Source organism: Hemicordylus capensis, chromosome 5, assembly GCF_027244095.1.
Source record: "Hemicordylus capensis ecotype Gifberg chromosome 5, rHemCap1.1.pri, whole genome shotgun sequence".
NCBI lineage: Eukaryota > Metazoa > Chordata > Lepidosauria > Squamata > Cordylidae > Hemicordylus > Hemicordylus capensis.
In genome coordinates, this window is record NC_069661.1 from 210895328 (window position 1) to 210916485 (window position 21158).

Consider the following 21158-nt stretch of genomic DNA (forward strand, 5'->3'; position numbering starts at 1 on the left):
CGCCCAGGTTCTATGAACCCTGCCCCCCGCGCAATGGTGGTTTCTGCAGGGGGTAATTGCTGGCAGGTCAGGAAAGGTGGGGCTGGCACCCTCCAGAAAATGTTTCATGGAGGAAAGGATCTGAGGAGGCTTTCAGAGTAGTAGAATAATCCTGCCTGGGTCAGAGGGTAACCTAGCAGGGCGCTTTCCAGACCAGCTGCTCATCCGCAGCAAAATGCCTCCATTTGGTCAAGTCTCATTAGGAACATAAACGGCCGGGGGAGCAGTCTCGCAGCAACTAACAACCCGGGCGAAGAGCACCCTCTTTACACCGGATTGACTACGTCCTAGCTCTATATCACAGCGATGGAATCTGAAACAAGGCATTGGGAATTTGACCGGCACCCTGCTGTCTGCGTAGGGACTGCGGTGTGTCATGACGCAGGAAGTGTGGAAGCACACTTCCGAGATACATGCTGACACTGTTACAGGGTCTAGTCTGGAAAGCGCCCTGGTCATCTCCATTTCTGATTTGTGCAATGCTCTGAGCAACCTTTGTGCAAGTCAGTTAAGAATGTAGGAAGCTGCTTTAAAATGAGTCAGACTCTTGGTCCATCTAGCTCAGAATTGTCTACACTGCCTGGCAGCAGCTTCTCCTAAGGTTCCAGGCAGGAGTCTTTTTCCAGCCCTACCTGGCAACAACAGGGGTTAAACCTGGGACCTTCTGCGTGCAGAGCAGATGTCTGACCACTGAGCTACAGCCCCAGTTGCTGAATCTAGTGTTGCATGAGTGGTGAGGGAGCAGTCAAGCTTTGCAGTCCCAATAAATGAGAAAGCTGTCTCATCTCCTTCCAAAGAAGAGCTAAAAAATTCTAAAAGCTGCTCTCTCACACACACAAAGTCTGCAATTAGATGGGGAGGGAGTGGGGAAGGTAGACTCAATGAATAACATATGTGAGTCTGCAAAGCCCTGTGGTTAAGATTTCCACGAAAGCCATCGTTCAAGGAAACTGGTGCTGTAATAGTGCATTGTGATCACTCCCCTATTGCCAATCTTCTGTTTCTTTCTGATAACCAAATCACTTTCACTTTCCAAAAAGACTGTACAGGCAGCAAACTATAAACTGGCTGCTGGAGACTCTTTCTTGATCAATCTGTGAAAATTAATCGACCCCCCCCCTTTTTTTTGTAAACAAGCTCTTTCTTTGGACAGCTCAATGGCTCAGAGAACTCCAAACGTCCCCCCCACCCACCGCTTGTTATCGCTCTGAAAAAGGACTAAATTAAAAATGCACAAAAGAAACCTGAGGCTGTGTGAGGCTATACATGTGATGGCAATGCTTAACGTTTTAATTCTGCCACTCAGAAATGGGAAATAGGAGCTGAGGTGAGGAAAATTAGTCAAAGTACTCCCATTGAAATTAAAAGGACATGTTAGGCATTGCTAATTACTTTGAGTAATTTCCTTATTATGTCAGTCAATGGATGACATCCTCACTAATAATGCACATGTGCAGCCAATAAAATGAAATGAATCATGTGCACAGTGCTAGTGTCCATATTTCTGAAGTACTGATGCTCATGTGGGTGGGAGGTGATTTTCACTCATCACCCCTCCCTGGACACACTCTGTGCAGCCTGGAAGTAGGTTCCTGAGGGCTGTGCAACCCTCAAGGACCTATTTCTGGGTCACATAGAATGCTGCCAGGGTGAGTGGAGATTGGTGAAAATTTGCTGCCTCACCTGTGTGAAGATCCACACTTCAGAAGCACAGATGCTAGTGCTGCACATGTGTTTGAGGGGAGGCTGCATGTGTGTACCTGGTAAGAAAATCAAGCATTTTATCCAGCCCTGACAGTTTATAATTATGAACTGCAGATCACCTGCAGTTAAGATGAAAATGTAATACATTTTTTAAAATGTTAAGATTTGTTTGTTTATTTAGAATATGTATATACCACTTTTCAACAAAAAAATTATCAAAGTTTAATAATAATAATAATAATAATAATAATAATAATAATAATAATTTGATTTCTATACCGCCATTCCAAAAATGGCTCAGGGCAGTTTGGGATCATAAGATGGATCCTTGTCCCCAAATGGCTCACAATCTAAAAGACACATAAGATAGACACCAGCAACAGTCACCGGAGGTACTATGCTGGGGTGAATAGGGCCAGTTACTGTCCTTCTGCTAAATAGAGAATCACCATGTTAAACGGTGCCTCTTTGTTTATACAGCAAAAGAAATGGGGGGGGGGAGTTCCCTATCCCAAAGGGCTCACAATATCTATATCTATATCTATATCTATATCTATATCTATATCTATATCTATATCTATATCTATATCTATATCTATATCTATATCTATATCTATATCTATATCTATAAAGACCCAAAGGAAACACCAGCAAACAATGAGTAACAGGGACTTTATGCTTGGATGAACAGAGATAATTACTCTCCCTCTGCTAAATACAGGAGACCACTCTAAATGGTGCCTCTTTGCCCAGTTAGTAGGGGCAATTGTGAAGGGGAGTAAAAGATACTCCCTAATAGTGGCTGACATCCAAAGTAACCATCTGGGGATACCCTCATGCAGAGAGTTTGCTCTGAACTGAGCCAGAGTGTTACCAAGTAGCAAAGCACATGTACAAAGGGAGGGGAGCAATTTTTGCTACTCCCCCCACTCTCATAAGGGTTCTTGCCTTCCCAAAGTATGTACCTGTGGGTCATATAGCCCTCATGGACTTATTTGTGTAAGGCAAAGAGCACTTACAGCAGAGCACATGAACAAGGGGGAAGGGAGCAATTTTTGCTGTTCTCCCCTGCCCCCATAAGGTCTCTTTGTGTTCCAAAAACATGTCCCTGAGATTCACATTGCCCTCAGGGACATATTTTCGGAAGGCAAAGAGCACTTATGGGGACAGGGAAGAAGAGCAGAAATCAGTCTCCTCCCCACAACCATGTACTCTGCTGCTTAGCAACACTCTGGCTGAGTTCAGTGCAGCCTCTCTGCACAAGGGCACCCACCAAAGGCTGCTCTGGACGTCATCCGCTGAGTGGCATGGAATCCATGGACAGTAATTGCTCAATATGTTCTGGGGTTTGCAGCCAGTTCCCAAAAGCTTATATAGCAAGGGTAGGCAACCTTGACTCTCCAGCTGTTGCTGAACTACAGCTCCCATCTTCTGCAGCTGCAATAACTTGCAAGGCTGGCTACTCCTGTTATATAGCAGCCATACTGATCTCCTGCCCATTGGTATGATATAGTCAGTGCAGTCTATGATATCACCCCATATGTGATGGCAATACAAAGTTATTCAGTAAGGAGCATGACATAATGAGGCTATTCCCACAATCAGCTGAAATTGGGCTAGGGGAGCCTAGCCTGATTTTGGATGATCGTGGGAGCCACCGGGCTCACAGCCGAGCCCGGTTGCCTCCTGGCGGTTAACCCGCCTAAGTTCCCCTCCCCTTAAACCGGGTTTGCAGAGCGAGCACTCCGCAAACCTGTTTTTTCTGCTCATGAGCAGACCCCCGGAGGGGAGGCAAAAGTGCATACTGTAGCTTCTGGGGGCTGCACGGCTGCACGGCCCCCCAACTCCCCAGCCCCCACTGGCTCCGTCACAGAGCCGGCAATCATGTGGGCGGCCAATCTGGCCACCCGGGGCTCCCACCCTGCTCATGTGTGTGGGCTCAGCTCCCTGCTCAGCTCCCCAAACCGGGTCACACTGATCATGCTCAAAACCTATTTTTCTTAGTAGGGAGGGAGAACGGGGTCTTCAGCCCATTTGTCTAATTTAGTGCGAAAATATTATCTCAGGAATTGAAGAAGCTCACATGCAGGCAGGCCCTTAGTTCAAAGAGAAATCTGGAGAAGAGAAATGCAAACAAGACATAACGTGAAGGCTGTCATTAAGAGATGGACGTGAAGCTTACTGTGATGTGTAGTTTGGCACTGAGATTTCCTCACTCTAGCAAAGAACTCAGCAGCTGCTTCTGCTTAATTGGAGTGTCAGGGCTGACTAAGATGAGAAACTTTTTCCACTTGCAGACAAAAGTAGTCTGCACACCAGTGAGGAATGGCATTGGCCACAGTTCATCAGAACTTGTTGCAGAGACAGGAAAGAATGGGAACACAAATCAACTTAATTACAAATAAATGGCATCTTTCTTCCAAAACAGACTGAAGCGAGATCATTGTATTTTTTTAAAAAACAGGGAGGCGCCCACATTTCAAAGCATGGCTTGTTCCTGTGCAGGAAACCCTACAGTAAGAGCCTTGATCTATCTCCCCAAGCAATGGACCTTTCAAAATGTCATTGCGTGCAGCCTGAAGATCATATTGCATATAGCCAATGGGGATATCAGCCCTAGCTGGTCACTGAGGATCACTTTACACCAGTAGCGGAACAAAGTGGTGAAGCTTTTCCTGGGCTGTACCAATTCAGGCTGCAAATGGGGAGTCTCAGTCCTCTGTCCTGCAAAATATCATTCTGCATGTACGTAGTGAACCAGCACTGGGGATAGGTACTATTCCTGATGTGCTGTTTTAAACTTGCAAGGAGCTTAATCCATGGGGGAACATTCAAACATGCCCCCTACATGTAATCTGAAGTGCTATCCAGGATTTACCCCACCTGTAGCCTGAGGTCTAATGACACTCTTTACTGTTTTCTTTTGCTATCTGTATAAACTGGCTCTGAATTATATCACGCAAGAAGAGCTTGCAGTCAATATGGGTGGAGTTGCTAGATGATAGTGATGTCCTTGCCAGTTTAATGATCTGGCAGCCAGATCATTAAAAAGAAATTGCCCATCTACTTCCCAGGCAATTTATCCCCTTTCCCCAATATCAGGTCACCTTTCCTCCAGTCAGTTAGCTACACGCTTTGCTACCAGTTGGTGGTGCTGTTATTTCCATTGCCCATGCCTAATTATTTCACTGAAAGCAGTTATGGCAAAATTAATCAAGATGTGCCCCAGAACTACTGGGCTCTTGCACAATACCCATTCATTCCAACAGGAACATAGGAAGCTGCCTTATACTGAGTCAGACCGTTGGTCCATGGCAGGGGAGTTGGTTGTGTGGGCTTCCTTCTGTCTTGAAGGACAGCCCACGCAGCCAAAAGGAGCCGGAGTGAGGGAGGAGCTTCCTCCCTCAACTCCTGTTTGAGACTAAGACAAACTCAAATCAATCCCTGGATCAGACGTGCCTGGGTCACCGTCGATGCACAGTTTACAGTGACATAACTGAAATAAAACCGAAGGTGACAACTGGAGTTAAGGGAGGGAAACCGCGGGTCTATTTTGCCTTTTTTTAAACTGCAGTTCCCGGTTCAAATGTTCAGGTCTGGAAACCAGAGGCAAAGGGACCTGCGGTTGCACTGTACATCTGAACCAGGCCTATGTGTAACTAAGACAGTAAGACCATAAAGAGAGCTCTGCTGGATCAAACCACAAAGGGGTTCATCAAGGCCAGCGTCTTCTTGCCAGCAGCACCCGTCCCGACACTTTTCAGATGTTCAGCAAAGGCCACGAGGACAACAGCCCTCCTTGTTCATTTCTCCCTCAGCCACTAGTATTCAGACAGAGGCATTTGGCAGGAAAGGGTTTTTCTCCACTCACCAAATTGTGCATTTCTGAATTTAAAAATGTTTTGAATAGAGTGAGGAATAAGAAAAATCAAATTTCTTCTTAACTCTATTGCCTGGCGCACAGAGCCGACATATGAAGTATCAAGGGTCAGTGGAGTATTGTAGTAAGAGTGTCAGACTAGGACTGGGTTCACATCTCTGCTCAGTGGGTGACCTTGGGCTGTGGGCCAGTCACTAAAACTATCTCAAAAGATTGTTATGAAGCTAAAACAGGAGAGGGAGACAAACTATATAGTCCCTCTGAGCTCCTTAGAGGAAGGGTGGAATAAAACCTTAATATATGAAGGTGTTTTTTTAAAGTTTTTTTTTTAAAAAAAACTTGCTTATCTATAAACATTCTTAGATGTTTCTTTCTAAAAGAAGACATTTCTTTCTAAACTTATCTAACCTCCCCTACCCTCAAATATATTGGCAGTTTTTCTACAGGCTTGTTTTTAATTTCCTGAAAAACTAGTTGTGGTATATAATTTACCAAAATTATTAAACTGAGCATTTGTGTGTGCTTGCAGATGCACTTTGCAGCACATGTGTCTTTTAGGTCATAGGATCTTAGGAACATAGGAAGCTGCCATATACTGAGTCAGACCCTTGGTCTGTCTAGTTCAGTATTGTCTGCTGTGACTGGCAGCAGCTTCTCCAAGGTTGCAGGCAGGAATCTCTCTCCTCTTCTAAACAGCAATGGGACAAATTGTGGAAATGGACATTGGATGTACCCCGCCCCCTGCTGATTATCTGATATGCCTTGTAATTCCCCCCCAACCTGCCGAGTTACAGTACTGCCTGCATATACTTTATAACCCTGTGGGTTACCAAATCTTTGTTTGTAAATCTTTGTAGATATATGATGTACAAACAACCACTTTGTATATAATTGTGCTTTGGTAACGTATTGTATGCTTTGGTAGTTTGTTGGTTCAATAAAGAAATCTTGTCCTATATTAAAAAATAAATAAATCTTGTCCTATCTTGGCGAAGCCAGGGAGGGAACTTGAAACCTTCTGCGCTTCGCAGAGTGGCTCCATCCCCTGAGGGGAATATCTTACAGTGCTCACACATCAAATCTCCCATTCAAATGCAACCAGGGGAACCCAACCCTGCTTAGATAAGGGGTCAAGTCATGCTTGCTACCACAAGACCAGCTCTCCTCTCCGGTCTCTGGTGTGTGTTTAAGATGTGACTTTCAGTTTTGGCACATATGGGATTTTCTAAAGCAATGCTCTTCAATTCAGTACGTGTTTTTATATTCTCCTATGTATTTCTCTCCCCCATAGATTTTCTCTGCATTTGAGACACTTCTGCAGTGAGAAGCCAAGATGTTGGTACTACTGGCCGGTATTTTTGTTGTCCACATTGCCACTGTAGTCATGCTCTTTGTCTCCACCATTGCTAACGTAAGTAGTAAGAATCATTCCCAAGTTATCATTCTCATGTACTGCTGATAGGGTCTCTGGCCCACCAGCTGCTGTTGGACTGTAACTTCATCATCTCTCGCCTGTAGACCACTGTGGCTAGGGATTATGGGAGTTGTAGTCCAATTGCAGCTGCTGGGCTGAAGTCGTGCAGCCGTGGTTTAGATAGACCAAGAAAAGAAAGCACAGCCTGAGAGTCTAAAACATTCCTTAGAGGATAACAGTCCATTATTTTGTAGCTCCAGAAGACAAATCACCTCCGCAAACCGTGTTAATTGTGGGTCTAGCACCCACAGTTTCGTGTATACGCGGTCAGGTAATGGAAATTTGACCTCGATATATGTGGCCGGGGGGGGGAGAGACACAGGGGGAGGGTTAAACCCACATATCCATGGGTCAGGGGTGGCTGGAAATAGGTCATTTCTGACTGCCATTTTGTGTTTGGGAGCCATTTTATGGCTCATTTACTTTAAAAAATGGGTGTGTGTGAAATTTTTGGGAGTTTTTGGCACTGTTTTCACTTGTGGGCATCTCAGGAGCATGGTTGGGGCCTTTATTTGGCATGTTTATTGGTTTTGGAGGTGATTGCAGGCAAATTTGAGGTGATCTGGAGCAGTCCAGGAACCTAACCCCCTGATTCCCATAGCCCTAATGATCCATTATCCGTGGATTCGCTATCTGCCCCCCTCCCCAGAACAGAGCCCCTGTGAATAATGGGGTTCTCCTGTATGGTTTAGGCTGCCCCATTTTACCTACTTTCTGTTGAAACCTATAAACGTAAGCCACACCCTGAGAACGGGAATACTCCTAATTTATTAAAGCAAACTAGCAATTGCAGACAGCCTGAAGGTGTGTAATGGTGATGTTTCCACTTCCCTCTCCTGGAACAGAAAACACCCAGACACTCCCCACGCAAAAACCAGTTGAGTGAGTGGAATTAGTACATCTTTGTTTGGAGATGCTTTATCGTCCTACCTGCCAGACAGTCTGCTATATAATTATAAGGTCTTTCCCTACTCGTCTGTTTTCAGAATTGTAAAATATTCTCATGAAGGGTTTAGGCAAAGTCAAATACAATGGGAAGTTCTGGGTGTTGTTTAACATTTGTATTGATTTGCAAGACGAATCGAGATCCCCACCTTGTCCAAACTAGCCTACTGTATTCCTCTCTCAAAATGACTATGTGATTTTATAATAGCATATTAAGAGAGGCAGAAGATCAGCAGTAAGGACCAGATCATATGTTTATTAGTGTTTGGTTTGGTTTGGTTTTGTAATTCAGATTTAAATCATATTAATTCCATGAAAATAATTTGTTTCAGGAGCCAAACTGGAAATAAAATAAACAAATGTATTCATTAAAAGTCAACCTGCCTTACAGAACAAGCTTGACTCAGAAATAAGTTGCACTATGTTGAGGCCTTTAATAATCAGAGCCGCAATCCCATACATAGTTATTTGAGCATATGTCCCATTGAACTCCGGAGGATTTACCTTACATTGGATTGGGCTGGGAGTCTATAGGCTAGAGTGAGTGTCCAAAACCTGGTGAATGTTAGCAATCACATCTGGGATGTTGACAAACTTGGAAGGATTTTTTGAATGCCCCAAAACATAAACAGATTTCTCTACGTTTCAGATTCAGGAGTAGTGGTGAAACCTGTATCTATTTTATCACCCTTCCTGTTTAGAGAGATCCAATTGCCAGCCTGGATAGGCAGGGCCAATCCAGAACTGAATGAGATGCTAGGCTGCAATTCTTGCAGCTTGCCACTGGGGGCAGCCAATCACAGCATCGAAGGCTCTCAGCTCCAGCTCAGGCAGTCATGACCAGCCCAAACCTCCGTCTTTCTTGAGGCATAGAATGTGCTATACACCGATTCCCATCCCTGCTCTTCACTTACACCAGTCTCCTGCTGCTCCTTGTCTCTGCTTTTTAAAAAGGCGCGGGGTGGCGGGGGTGGCGACAGGAAGTGTGGACAGTCCACACTTCCCACCATTATGTTCCTGATTGGGGTGTGCATAGAACCATTCTCGGCGAGATGGTTCGAATTTGAACCACAGTTCCCTGCTCTCTGCATTAAAGACAGTGCACCCAATGAGGAAGTGCAGTCATTCTCTGCTCACTCCGCTACCGCCAAGCATAGGCACTGCTTCCATGATGTACAGGAAGGGAGTGGGAGGGGCTTCAGAGTGGGCAGCCAGCGCTCAGGACCCAAGGTGGGGTGGTATGGCTCATTCTGCCACAGCCCAGGTGGCAGTGGGGATGTGCATTGCCACCCCCCTAATTTGCCACTTGAGGTGAAAATCTCCTTGGATCTCATTAAAGGGCTGACCCCGCAAGCAGTTCCTGACACAGACCTGCACCAGTGAAGCTGAAAACGATGCTTGGCTGGCATTCTCTAGTTTTCAGGCTATCCCTGTATATAGGCTTATCATCGCCTTAAATCCATTGTTCACGGTAAAACCACAGAGTCCTGTGGCATCTTAAAAACCATGCCAGTTCACCAAATCAATCTCTAACTTTTCTTCCTCTTCATCATTTTCTTCTGTGATGTCTCCCAGGATCTGCCCTCAATTTACTTTAACCACCTTTCCTCACCAACCAACAATGAATATAAGAACCAGAAACATTCCAGAGCCTTTCCATGAGGCGGCTTCCACCTGCCTTCTCAACATTCCACGGTCATAGTGCCCCCTAGTGGGCACTTGCAAATAGAGCAAATACCCTATCTGAAATCTATACAGAACACTTGCACCTCTCTTTAGGGAGGAGGAGCTCAGCGTTCCATGCTCTCTCCACCAAACCCTGAAAGAGACCACAGCCCAATCCATTTCAAATTTCAGTTCTATTCTGTAACATCTCTTTAAAAAAAACCCCAAACATACACAGGAATGGCCAGTTAATTGATTGGGTCAATTAACTGAGCTGTTTTTAGATGCTTTCTGATTGATTAGTCCTGCCTACTTTCAGGGAACACATAGTGTTACATATGGTTAAAATAATATAAGTAATAGATCTTTCATTTGATTCTGTCACACACCAAATTCTGTTGGCCTGTGTGACGACTGCAGCAAATGCTGGATTACGTGTGCAAAGGGGGAATGGTTTATGCCTGTATACCTGCTGACTGCCTCCTGGAACTGATACTTTAAGAAGAAGAAGACTTTGTGTCACAAATGAGGATTGCCTGAAAATCCAGGATAATAGGGAGTAAAAGACATACAAAGTCCATCACCTGCATTCAGTCAAGTCAAGCATCCACTTCTTAAAAGGAGTTAGCTTTGATTCAGACTTCCACAGACTCCCTGTAACGTATGCAATGAAAGCAGATGCAAGATGAAAGCCTGCTGACTGAGCAAAGAGGCACCTTTTAAAAGATGCAATTCTCTTTATTTAGCAGGGGGAGAGCAACTGGCCCTATCCACCCCCAGCACAGCATCCCTCCAGTGGCTGTTGCTGGTGTCTAGCTTATGTTTCATTTTTAGACTGTGAGCCCTTTGGGGACAGGGAGCCCCAAATTTATTTATTTGTATCTATGTAAGCCACTTTGGGAACTTTGTTGAAAAACGGTATATAAGTATTCGTCATATTCGTATTTTGGAAAGGATGGGGCCAGCCCTTCCATGAGGCAAGGTGAGGCAGTTGCCTTAGGGAGCAGATTATTGGGGCACCAACAAGGTGGTAAGATGCCCTCCTGCCACCTGCTTTAAAACAAAAAGAGAAAGCTGGGGCAGAAGGGAGGCTGGCATTAAGTGCCCTGCCTCAGGCACACAGAAGTCTGGAGCCACCATGGGAAAGAAAACAGTCATGCCTGTTTGCAAACAGCTCCCAGTGTCAAGGAGGGTGGCTTTAAAGAGTGCACAAAGGCAACATGCAGAGGCTTTCCCTGCAGCTGCTGTTCTCCTTGCCCAGACAGTTGTGTTAATTCACCTTGAGAGTCCAGCACATCACCTGGAAGACCAGGAGCTCTTCCTTTGGACTAGGTTCAAAACAAAAATTCTTCCTCTAGGGCTTTTCAGGGTGACATTAAGAAGTATTATTCCTGTAGTGTTCCAAGTGAAGTTTTTCTTTGCTTTCACACACTTCAAGAGGCTTGTATTGTTCATCAATCAATCATGTTTATTTACGGTCATAGACCAAAATTTACATACATAATAATACACATAATATATTAGTAATATATACATAATATGCTTGTATTGTTCTTTCCAGTGCAAATTCACACTCTGTCCACATACACAGAAGGGTTCTTGTGCAATCTCAGCAGCGCCACCTGTTGGCCACCTCTTTCTTTTTGTAAAAAGCTGAATATTACTTTTCCGGGGAATGGTGCTTCTTCAGGGAAAGCAAGAGCTGGCCAGCAGGTGGCACTGCTAAGCTTGCACAAGGACCCTGCTGTCTATACGGTAAAGGTGAAGTGTGCTCTCAAGTCAATTTCGACTCCTGGTGGTTTTCTTTGGTAGAATACAGGAGGGGTTTACCATTGCCTCCTGCCACGCAGTATGAGATGATGTCTATCAGCATCTTCCTATATAACTGCTGCCCGATATAGTACCAGCAGGGACTCAAACTGGCAACCTTCTGCTTGTTAGTCAAGCATTTCCCCACTGCGCCACTTAAGGTGACTTGTATATATGGACAGAGCATAAAATCGCACTGGAAATGACAACACATGCCTTCTGAAGAGTGGGAAAGCTGAGGGAAATCATGCCCAGAACGGCACTTCTTAATGTCGTCTGGAAGAGCCTCCAGTCAAATAATTGACTGAATGCCTCCAAAAAGGTCAGCCAATCTAATAAGCAGCAAAGTCCTGTTTGTAGAGTGATTTTTGCCCTGCACCACCAATCAGAAATAGCAGTTAAACTCCATCAAGCATGTTTTCCTCCATAGAGAAAGTGGGCAGGGGTGGTGGTGGAATCCCAATATAATTCCTATTGCTATTACAAATTACTCTGATTATTGCAATAAGGTGATGGTAGTGTTGATTCTGCATTGCTGAAAAATTAGCTCCACCACACCATAATCTCAGTTTAGGTTAGCCAGGCACTTTACATGGCTCTTTGACAATAGTCCAAAACAGCTTGTGGTCCAAGAGACAGCTCATAATCTTAATTAGACAAATGCCAGTATAGTCTTCATGAGATAAGCAAATCAGTGGTGTGAATGCTGTCCTGCAATTTCCTTCATAATGGTTTAATGGCATGGATAAGCAATTCTGTGTGTGTGTGTTTGTGTGTGTGTGTGTGTGTTTGCGCACTTTTAGGTGTTAGTAAATGATCCAAAAGCTGCTATTTCCAAACAGTTTTCTCTGGAATAGAAACAGTTTTCTCTGGTACTGCTTAAGAAAGAAATCCCACTGAATTTACTGGCACTGCTTTTGGAATTCACCGGGTAAGGTTGGACTGCTAGGTGCTCATCTACCACCAACTATGCACAAAAATGCAGGGAGTCACTTGGACATTTTACTCATGACTACTTATGCTGCCCATGCATTTCCCTACCCCCAGAACTGCTCCTTTGCTTTAGTATATGATGACCCCTGGTGGATGCTCCTGTCTGAGAACAGTCTATTATTCCCCCCCCCCACCGCTTTTTAAAAAAAAGCAAGCCAGGATAACACTGAACAACAACAGGAAGGACATTCTGAAGCCAAATTGCTCAGGAAACCACAGCGAGTTCTTTATTTTCTCAGCACTCTGTTGCTCCAGAGCTTGGCACAGCTTCTGTTTCAGCAGAGCTCCAAGGGAACAGGCTTCTGTGGTCTGCCCAAATGAAGAGGCTTGGGAAGAACATAGTCATTCTCAGGAAATAATGGCTGGGCTGGACAGGAGCTTCCTATGCTCTCTGTTGGGTACCGAAAACAGGAAGTGTGCTGGGAAAGGGCAGCTACTTCTTCCCTTATGGTCTTTCCCATATATACCACAAAATAGCCTATGCAGACCACAGTGGTCAGTGGTGTAGACCAGGGATTCCCAGCCTTGGGTGCCCAGATGTTGTTGGACTACAATTCCCATTAGCCTTTGGCCATTATGGCTGGGGATCATCGGAACAATTTAGGAAATACAGTCTTGGAAGAAGCAGATTATCTGGAACCATTTCAAACTGGGTTTTGTGTGGGCTCTGTGGAGGAAACTGCCTTGATGGATCATCTCCAATTGGGAATCGACCAGGGAAGTGTGACCTTGTTGGTCCTCTTGGATTTCTCGGTGACTTTCAATACCATCAACTATGGTATACTCCTGAAACACCTGAGCGGGCTGGGTGTGGGAGGCACTGCTTTGCAGCGGTTCCACTCCTACCTCTCGGGTAGATTCCAGATAGTGTCACTGGGAGATTGTTGCTCTTTAAGGCGAGAACTATTATATGGAATCCTACAAGGTACCATTCTATCTCCAATGCTTTTTAACATCTACATGAAACATCTGGGAGAAATCATCAGGAGATTTGGTGCCGGGTGCTATCAATATGCTGACGACACCCAGATCTATTTATTCATATCAACTTGGTCAGGAGATGGCTTAACCTCTCTATATACTTGCTTGGAATTGTTAGTGGGCTGGATGAGAGAGAACAAACTGAAGTTGAATCCAAACAAGACAGAGGTACTAGTTGTGAGAGGCTGGAACTTAGGAAGTGGCTGTTCTGGATGGGGTTACACTCTCCCTGAAAGATCAGGTACATAGTTTGGGATTACTTCTGGACCCAAACCTCTCCCTGACATCTCAGGCTGAGGTAATGGCCAGGTTTATCAGCTTTGGCTGATAAGCCAGCTACATCCATTTCTTCAGACAAACAAGCTTAAAATAGTAGTGCATATTTTATTTGTTTGTTTGTTCGTTCGTTTTCTATACTGCCCTTCCAAAAATGGCTCAGGGCAGTTTACACAGAGAAATAACAAATAAATAAGATGGATTCCTGTCCCCAAAGGGCTCACAATCTAAAAAGAAACATAAGATAGACACCAGCAACAATCACTGGAGCTACTGTGCTGGGGGTGGATCGGACCAGTTACTCTCCCCCTGCTAAATAAAGAGAATCACCATGTTAAAAGGTGCCTCTTTGCCAGGTTAGCAGGGGGTATGCTGGCAACATCTAGGCTTGACTACTGCAATGTGCTGTACATTGGGCTGCCTTTGTATGTAGTTCAGAAACTGCAATTGGTGCAGAATGCGGCAACCAGGTTGGTCTCTGGGGCCACCCGTAAAGACTGCATTACTCCTAGTTTAAAAGAACTATACTGGCTGCCAGTTTGTTTCTGGGCAAAATTAAAAGTGCTGATTATTACTTATAAATCCCTGAATGGCTTGGCCCCAGGGTATTTAAGAGAGAGCCTTCTTCTTCATGAACCTGGCCTCCTATTAAGATAATAGGGAAAGTCCAGCTACATTTGCCACCAGCTCGCTGGTGGTGACCCCAAACCAGGCCTTCTCTAGGGTTGACCCAAGGCTCTGGAACACACTCCCAAATGAAATCAAAATCTCCCCATCTCTGGTTGTTTTTAAACGACTTTTGAAAACACGCCTGTTTCATCAGGCTTTTAATTTATGATGTTTTAATATGATTCTTAGGTTTTGGTTGCTGTTTGTTTAAGTTGTAAACCACCCTGAGATTTTATATAGGGTGATATATCAATGTGTAAGTAAGTAAGTAAGTAAGTAAGTAAGTAAGTAAATTTGGGGACTCAAGGTTGGGAATCTAATGGGGATCCTCATTAACTGAAGCACCCGACACATCCAGAGTGTGCATGGGATGATTCCCAGTCCACCCTCCAGAACTGAGACAACTCAAGCTACTGTCAACTCCTTCCTAATTTTCTATGTTCAGTCTAAATTAGGGGTTTCCCACCTTAGGTGCCCAGATATTGCTGGAGTAGTACTCCGATCATCCTCGGCCACAATGGACTTTGGCTGAAGATGACTGGCCTTTGGCTGAGGATGTAGCCTTTGCCCATTGTGGTTGAGGATGATGGAAACCATAGTCCAACATTATCTGGATACCCAAGGTTGGGAACCTCTGGTCTAGATGATACCATGCTCAGAGCTGCACAACTTTAGACCTCCAGCTGTTGTTGGACTACAACTCCCATCATCCCCACCCACCGTGATCTATCATCAGGGATGATGGGAGTTGTAGTCCAACATCTGCAGGAAGATTGAACTAGTTCATCCCTGATATTAGTAGAAGACAACCAACTCAGTGGTGTATCACTACCGGTATCAAACAAATTCTTTTCAGGAAATCCATTCTTGATTTAAATCAGTGGCAGTAACTCAAGCAGTACGTTTCAGGAACTGACCATCATTTTCATTATTCACTGCTTGTACTAAACTGACTGCTTTAAACATCATTGAGCACCTTGCTTACTAGATTCTGACCCTTTGGCAAAAGTTAAAGAACCATCAGATATACTCAGATTAAGAGCATCATTTCATGAAATATGTATGCTGAGAATTTCAACATAGATTTTTTTTTGTTTTTAAACAATTAGTTCTAGCTGTCAGACTTGTGTATAAAAAATGGAAAATATTTGGACAGAATGCACAAACGACCAGGAATAATGCCACTAAAATTAATGGAAGACTACGTAAGAGCATATAGATGCTCTTCCTGGGCTCTTGGTGCATTCTCCCTGTTCCCTTATACCATCTCTTGTCCTCATTTCCCCTTGCATGCCTCATCCCCCATCACCCCAAGCTGTACCCAAACTTCCCCAATGCTGCAATTAATGAAAGAACAGGGATGTAGCAAGATTGAAGTGGTCTCGGGGACATGAAATGAAGATGGGGTTCTGGGTCTCCTGCCTTCTTCTTCTCCCTGGCCCACCCCATGTCTTTACTGCAGAAGAACTATCTGGACATAGTGAAAAACAAAACATTACCAGCATGCTCCTCCTCTCACTCCTATGCAAATATCACACACTCCCTACATTGCAATCAGAATCCAGAAGCTTGCAATGTGTCAGGGATGCAGGAGAGGAGAGCAAAGAGGTGGCTGTTTCACAGCCAGTGCCCCCCCTCCATGAGTCCAGGGGTACTTTCCCCCTCTTATCCAATTATAACTACACTCCAGGTAAGTACATGTATGCATATTGCCCATGTTACACTGGCTTACGTCTGCCATTGTTCTAAGTGAGATGCCCAAATGTAGTAGCGTTCTACTCAAAATTATGCCAATGCTGCTTGCAAACACACAGAGCCTCCACAGACCCTAAGAGCTGCATCACCGCTGAAGCGATGCTGCTCCCAGTATTCCCAATGGGGGCTGCGTCACTTCAGCAGTGGCACAGGAGCCACTGAGGCTGTGCCTGTTTGCAAGCAGCATCGGCTTCTACGTCTAGAACGCTTCTACGTGTGGAGATCTCACTTAGAGCAACAGTAGGCTGCATGGTATGTGTGCCACATTCTTTCTAAGACTCCAGAAGGCACAGTAGGAAGTATCAATGATTTTTTACTTGTTGACTGTTGGAAAAGAGTATTTTCTCCATGAATAAAATACATTTAAAATGGGTTATTGGGTCCGTTTTTCATTGGGACTACAGATTACAGCCGGGTAGGCAACCTTTGGCACCCTAGTTGTTGCTGAATTACAGCTCCCATCATTCCCAGCCACAATGTGACTGGGGAAGATGGGAGTTGTAGTTCAGCAACAGCTGGAGTTCCATAGGTTGCCTAGCCCTGGTTTACGGTATTATCAGAGGGACTTCTTGATCACAGCATTAACAAATCATAAAGGGAGGTCAATACTCATGGTTTTTCTCTGTCATTTCAGGTCTGGATGGCTGGCAGGATCAATAGCCTTACAAATTCATCAGGGCTCTGGCTAGAGTGTTTGAATGGGCAATGCACAGACCTTAATTTTTCAGATGACGACTTATGTAAGAGACCATTTCCTTTCATTTGAATAACTGGCACTATGTGAGACATTGTGAGACATTTTGACATTGATGGTGCCTTCACATTCACACCTTGCTCTTCATCTCTCCCCCACCAGCTGCGCTCAAGGCGGTCCAGGCCTTCATGATCCTAGCCATCATCTTTTCCTTTGTCTCCCTGGTCATGTTTGTGGTGCAGCTTTTTACAATGGAGAAAGGAAAACGCTTCTACATCACAGGAGCCATCATGCTGGTTTGCTGTAAGTAACACACACAGAAGCCCTATTCATGTGCTACATTCAGCATATGCACAGTCTGTGTTCAGCAAATACACGTACAGATCTGTATGCACATACAATTATCCATACACAGGGGCGTAACTATAATAGGGCAAAGGGAGACAGTTGTCTGGGGGCCCAATGCCTTTGGGCCCCCCCCCAGAGACAAGTCACATGACTGACTCCCCCAGCCGCACATCCGCCTGGGCTTCCTTCAGTTGTATTCATCCTCTGAAATTGATGTGATTGTTAAGACCTGGAGCTACCAGAATAGCATGTCTTTCTCTAGCACCATTAAATGACTTGCATCGTCCACAATTTACAAAACCTTTTAAAAAATAATTCAGGATCATGTTCTATTGTGGCTCATAGGTTATATCTATATATACATTTTACTAGGCTTTTTGTTACCACTATTGAGTCTCATTTAAGATTTCTTTACTTCATGAGCTGAGCTTCAGTGAGGGGGGGCATTTTAAAATCTTGTCTCTGGGCCCACTCCAACCTTGCTACGCCCCTGTTCATACATTAGTACATTTCTCATCTATGCCCTATATTGGGGGGAGCTGTACCAAGGCTCATGTTTAAAATGAATGCATGTACAGTCATTCACACAAAAAGTCCATACATGTGTACAGAGAGCTGTACACACGTACACTGTAATGTCTGAATTGGGCTAGAGTACACCAGCGACAGGTGAGCAGATTTGCTGGCAATCTGGGGCAGAGCACAGGGAAGGAGAGTGGGTCTTGCAGCAGTGAGCATGAATTGCCACCTTTGCTAAGCAGAGACCCTTAGCTAAGCAGGGCTCACCCTGGTTTTCATTTGGATGGGTGAGTACATGTGAGTGCCGTCTTCTGTAAACATAGTTACGTTTGCAGGTTAGGCTGAGAGAGAAGTGACTGACCCAGAGTCACCCAGTGGGTTTTATGACTGAATGAGGATTTGAACTCAGGTCTCCCCAGTCTTAGTCCAGCATTCTAAGTGCTACACCATTGTTAGCTGTGGTGTCAGCTGAGGGTTCCAACAGGCTAGTCCAGAGGAGAAAGTGCATTTATTCCACAGTATTCCTGCAGACTTTGCTCAAGTGTAAGAGCCTGTGCCTCTTGAGCTATCCAGTCATTGAAAGTTGTATCATGCATTAGACATTTCCCAATAACAAATTAGGACACACTAGAGAAAAGACATTACGTCAGTGTCAGGGCATGTCTGTCTGCCTGTCTGTCTTTGCTCGTTTAAATTAGCAGCTACTCTGATATTTGAGACCATCTGGAAGAGCCAACGGTTTAAAACGTCTCCCCAATTCTTTCCTTCACAGGGCTGTTCATTTTGATCTCTGTCTCCATCTACACAGCCCGGTTCCCGCAATACTTCAAAGCAGAGCAAGACCATCATGGCTACTCCTTCATTCTAGCCTGGATCTGCTTCTGCTTCAGTTTCATCATTGGGGTTCTGTACCTTGTGCTCAGAAAGAAATGAGGGCTAGGAGGAAGAAGTTGGGAGGGAAGATTGGAAACCTGGGGGGCTTGAGGGAGGGATGTGAAGTCACTTTGCTATGAGGACTCTTTGCCCAAAGAAAGGAATAATTCATTGCTCACCTAACATGCCCAATCACAGAAATGAATCCACCAAAGGAAAAGAAGCCACTGCAGAGACTCTCCACATTGATACTGGGACCATGAAGATGCTTGAAGGACCTCCAGCATAGCCAAATGGCGGTCTCTTTTCTCACCAAATTATGCGTGCATTCCATCTTAAAGTACCTTCATTTCCTGCCTCACTGACTGAAGAACATCTAGAAAAGAGCTGGTCCCTTCAGCTTTCTTCCCCACGTCTTCAGCAGCGACGATCCATCTCCCATGAGCTCTGCTGTGGCCATTCCCAGTTTGAGTGAGCTTAGACCAAATGGCAGGGTTAAAACAAACATACTGTTTGATATTTCCCGCACCATTTCCTTTCCTTCTTCAGGTAGGAATGGTGCTATACTGTTGAACAGATGAGAGGGGAAATAACCAGCAGGGAATGAAAGAGAGAGAGAGAATGTGGGTGGCAGAGGGTGGGATTGGGAGGGACAAGGCAATTAAGTGCCCTTAATTACTCAAGAGTAGAGTTCTTAAGACTCAGATGAGTGTTTGACACAACTGCACTGTGAAGACCTCATGGAGTTCTCATGGAGTCATTGAACTGCTAGGCATGTGGCAGAGGCGCTCTTTCACGGCCAAAGTCCAGGACCTCCACAACCCCTGGGAGCCCCCAAATCCTTTTTAGTCTGTCCCAGTTGGTGTGGTCACCATTTGGAGCATGATGCTTAATTTGCAGGGGAGGGGAGCCTTCCAAATGCCTTTAGATCCAGGCTCAAAAATTACCTAGGTGCACCTCTGGCCTGTAGTGTATGTAATCTACATACAATCAGATGGAAAGGACTGTTTCTTGCCAGGTGATTGAGGCCTTCAGCTTCATGGGATCTCGCCTCTCACTACCAAATTGGATTTTTTATTTTTATTTTTACAATTACCTGTAGTAAGAAATAATTCTATTCCGCTGTGGCATAGAATAGGATTGGGAGTTTTGTTTTTAGAATAAAGGTTTTAATAATGAGGTTCGCATTAATACTATATGTCCCTTAGATGGAAAGGCTTAACATCCAGAAGAAGTGTTGCCTATGGGTTAGAGCAGAGCACCTGATTCAGGGTTCTGCTCAGCAGGATGACCATATGCGAGTACCTTCATTTTTTTCCTGTTTCGCTCCATTACTTTCCCCCCTCCCCATGCCATCATCTCATATATTTCATCTCCCAGAAGGTGAAAAGAACTCACCTAATTAAATTTTGCAAGTAGAGATCCAAGCAGGAAATGTCTGCATGGAAATGGAAAGAATTATGATGTCATAGTTACTGTCGGCATCAGGATTTTCAGTCCTGCCATTGAGATCTGTCGAAATAACCAGTGGAAATTATGAACGGCAAGAGGCTGACGCTCCCTGATGCTCACACACACACTCATGTGAAACGGGGGGACAAATTCAGGGCTGCAAGATTAGAATGAACAGTATTCTCTTTCTTTCTCGCTTTATTACATTCTTTTGACATGTACACTTCTGTAATTTGGTGGCTATGTCCTTGTATTGTACTTGCCATTTCTCAAAGTCTGTTTCATATGCAGTCATTGTAAATATTTTGATACAAGTTTTCCTAACTGTAGGTGTATTAAGAAATACAATCCAATTCCCTATATCATGCACAAGAGTCTTGCTTGAACTGAGTTTCTTTCAACCGGTACAAATGCTGCTCTCCACCCCATCCCCTGTTTACCAGTGCAAGTTTAATGTTGAAGACCAGGAACAATCTGCAGTGCTGTCACATGGCTGGGTGAATCTAGAATGGAGGGTCCCAACTTTAGGTCCTCAGATGCTGTTGGACTACAGCTTCCATCTCCCATTGGGGCTGGAGTTGTAGTCCCAATGGCATTTCAGGACCCAAGGTTGGGAACCTCTGCTGTAGCAAATCTGTGTCCAGAGCCAACAGAATGGAAGGACCAAATCACGTGTGATTCGGGTGATCTGATCTCCCAGCTTTTAAAAATATTTTTAAAGCAGCCATGAGGGTCCCAGGATTGATTGGAGCACTGGTATTGGGAAGAGGGGGTGTTTAACTCATGCTGTTTGCTAGGTCTGCTCCCTCCCATACCTGAAGCTGTTATTAGGCCAGCCACAGAAAACAACAGCAGAAACAAAGAAAAGTACCTGTATATGTCAGTGGGGTTTTTATCTGCAGCAGGGTGGGGTTGCATTTTAGCAAGCAATAGCAATAGCACTTACATTTATATACCGCTTTATAGCCGGAGCTCTCTAAGCGGTTTACAATGATTTAGCATATTGCCCCCAACATTCTGGGTACTCATTTTACCGACCTCGGAAGGATGGAAGGCTGAGTCAACCTTGAGCCCCTGGTCAG

The 21158-nt window shown here is 44.7% G+C and overlaps 1 protein-coding gene across 1 annotated transcript in view; it reads left to right on the forward strand.

The window, feature by feature from the left end:
- EMP1 (epithelial membrane protein 1) overlaps window positions 1-20450 on the forward strand; it is a 42420-nt gene extending 21970 nt beyond the window's left edge. Inside the window, exons 2-5 of the mRNA XM_053251441.1 lie at window positions 6915-7034; window positions 16825-16930; window positions 17047-17187; window positions 18524-20450. Coding sequence (XP_053107416.1) covers window positions 6957-7034; window positions 16825-16930; window positions 17047-17187; window positions 18524-18684 — 486 coding nt within the window. The 5' untranslated portion in view covers window positions 6915-6956 and the 3' untranslated portion in view covers window positions 18685-20450. The remainder of the gene's footprint in view (window positions 1-6914; window positions 7035-16824; window positions 16931-17046; window positions 17188-18523) is intronic.
- Window positions 20451-21158: the final 708 nt, after the last annotated feature.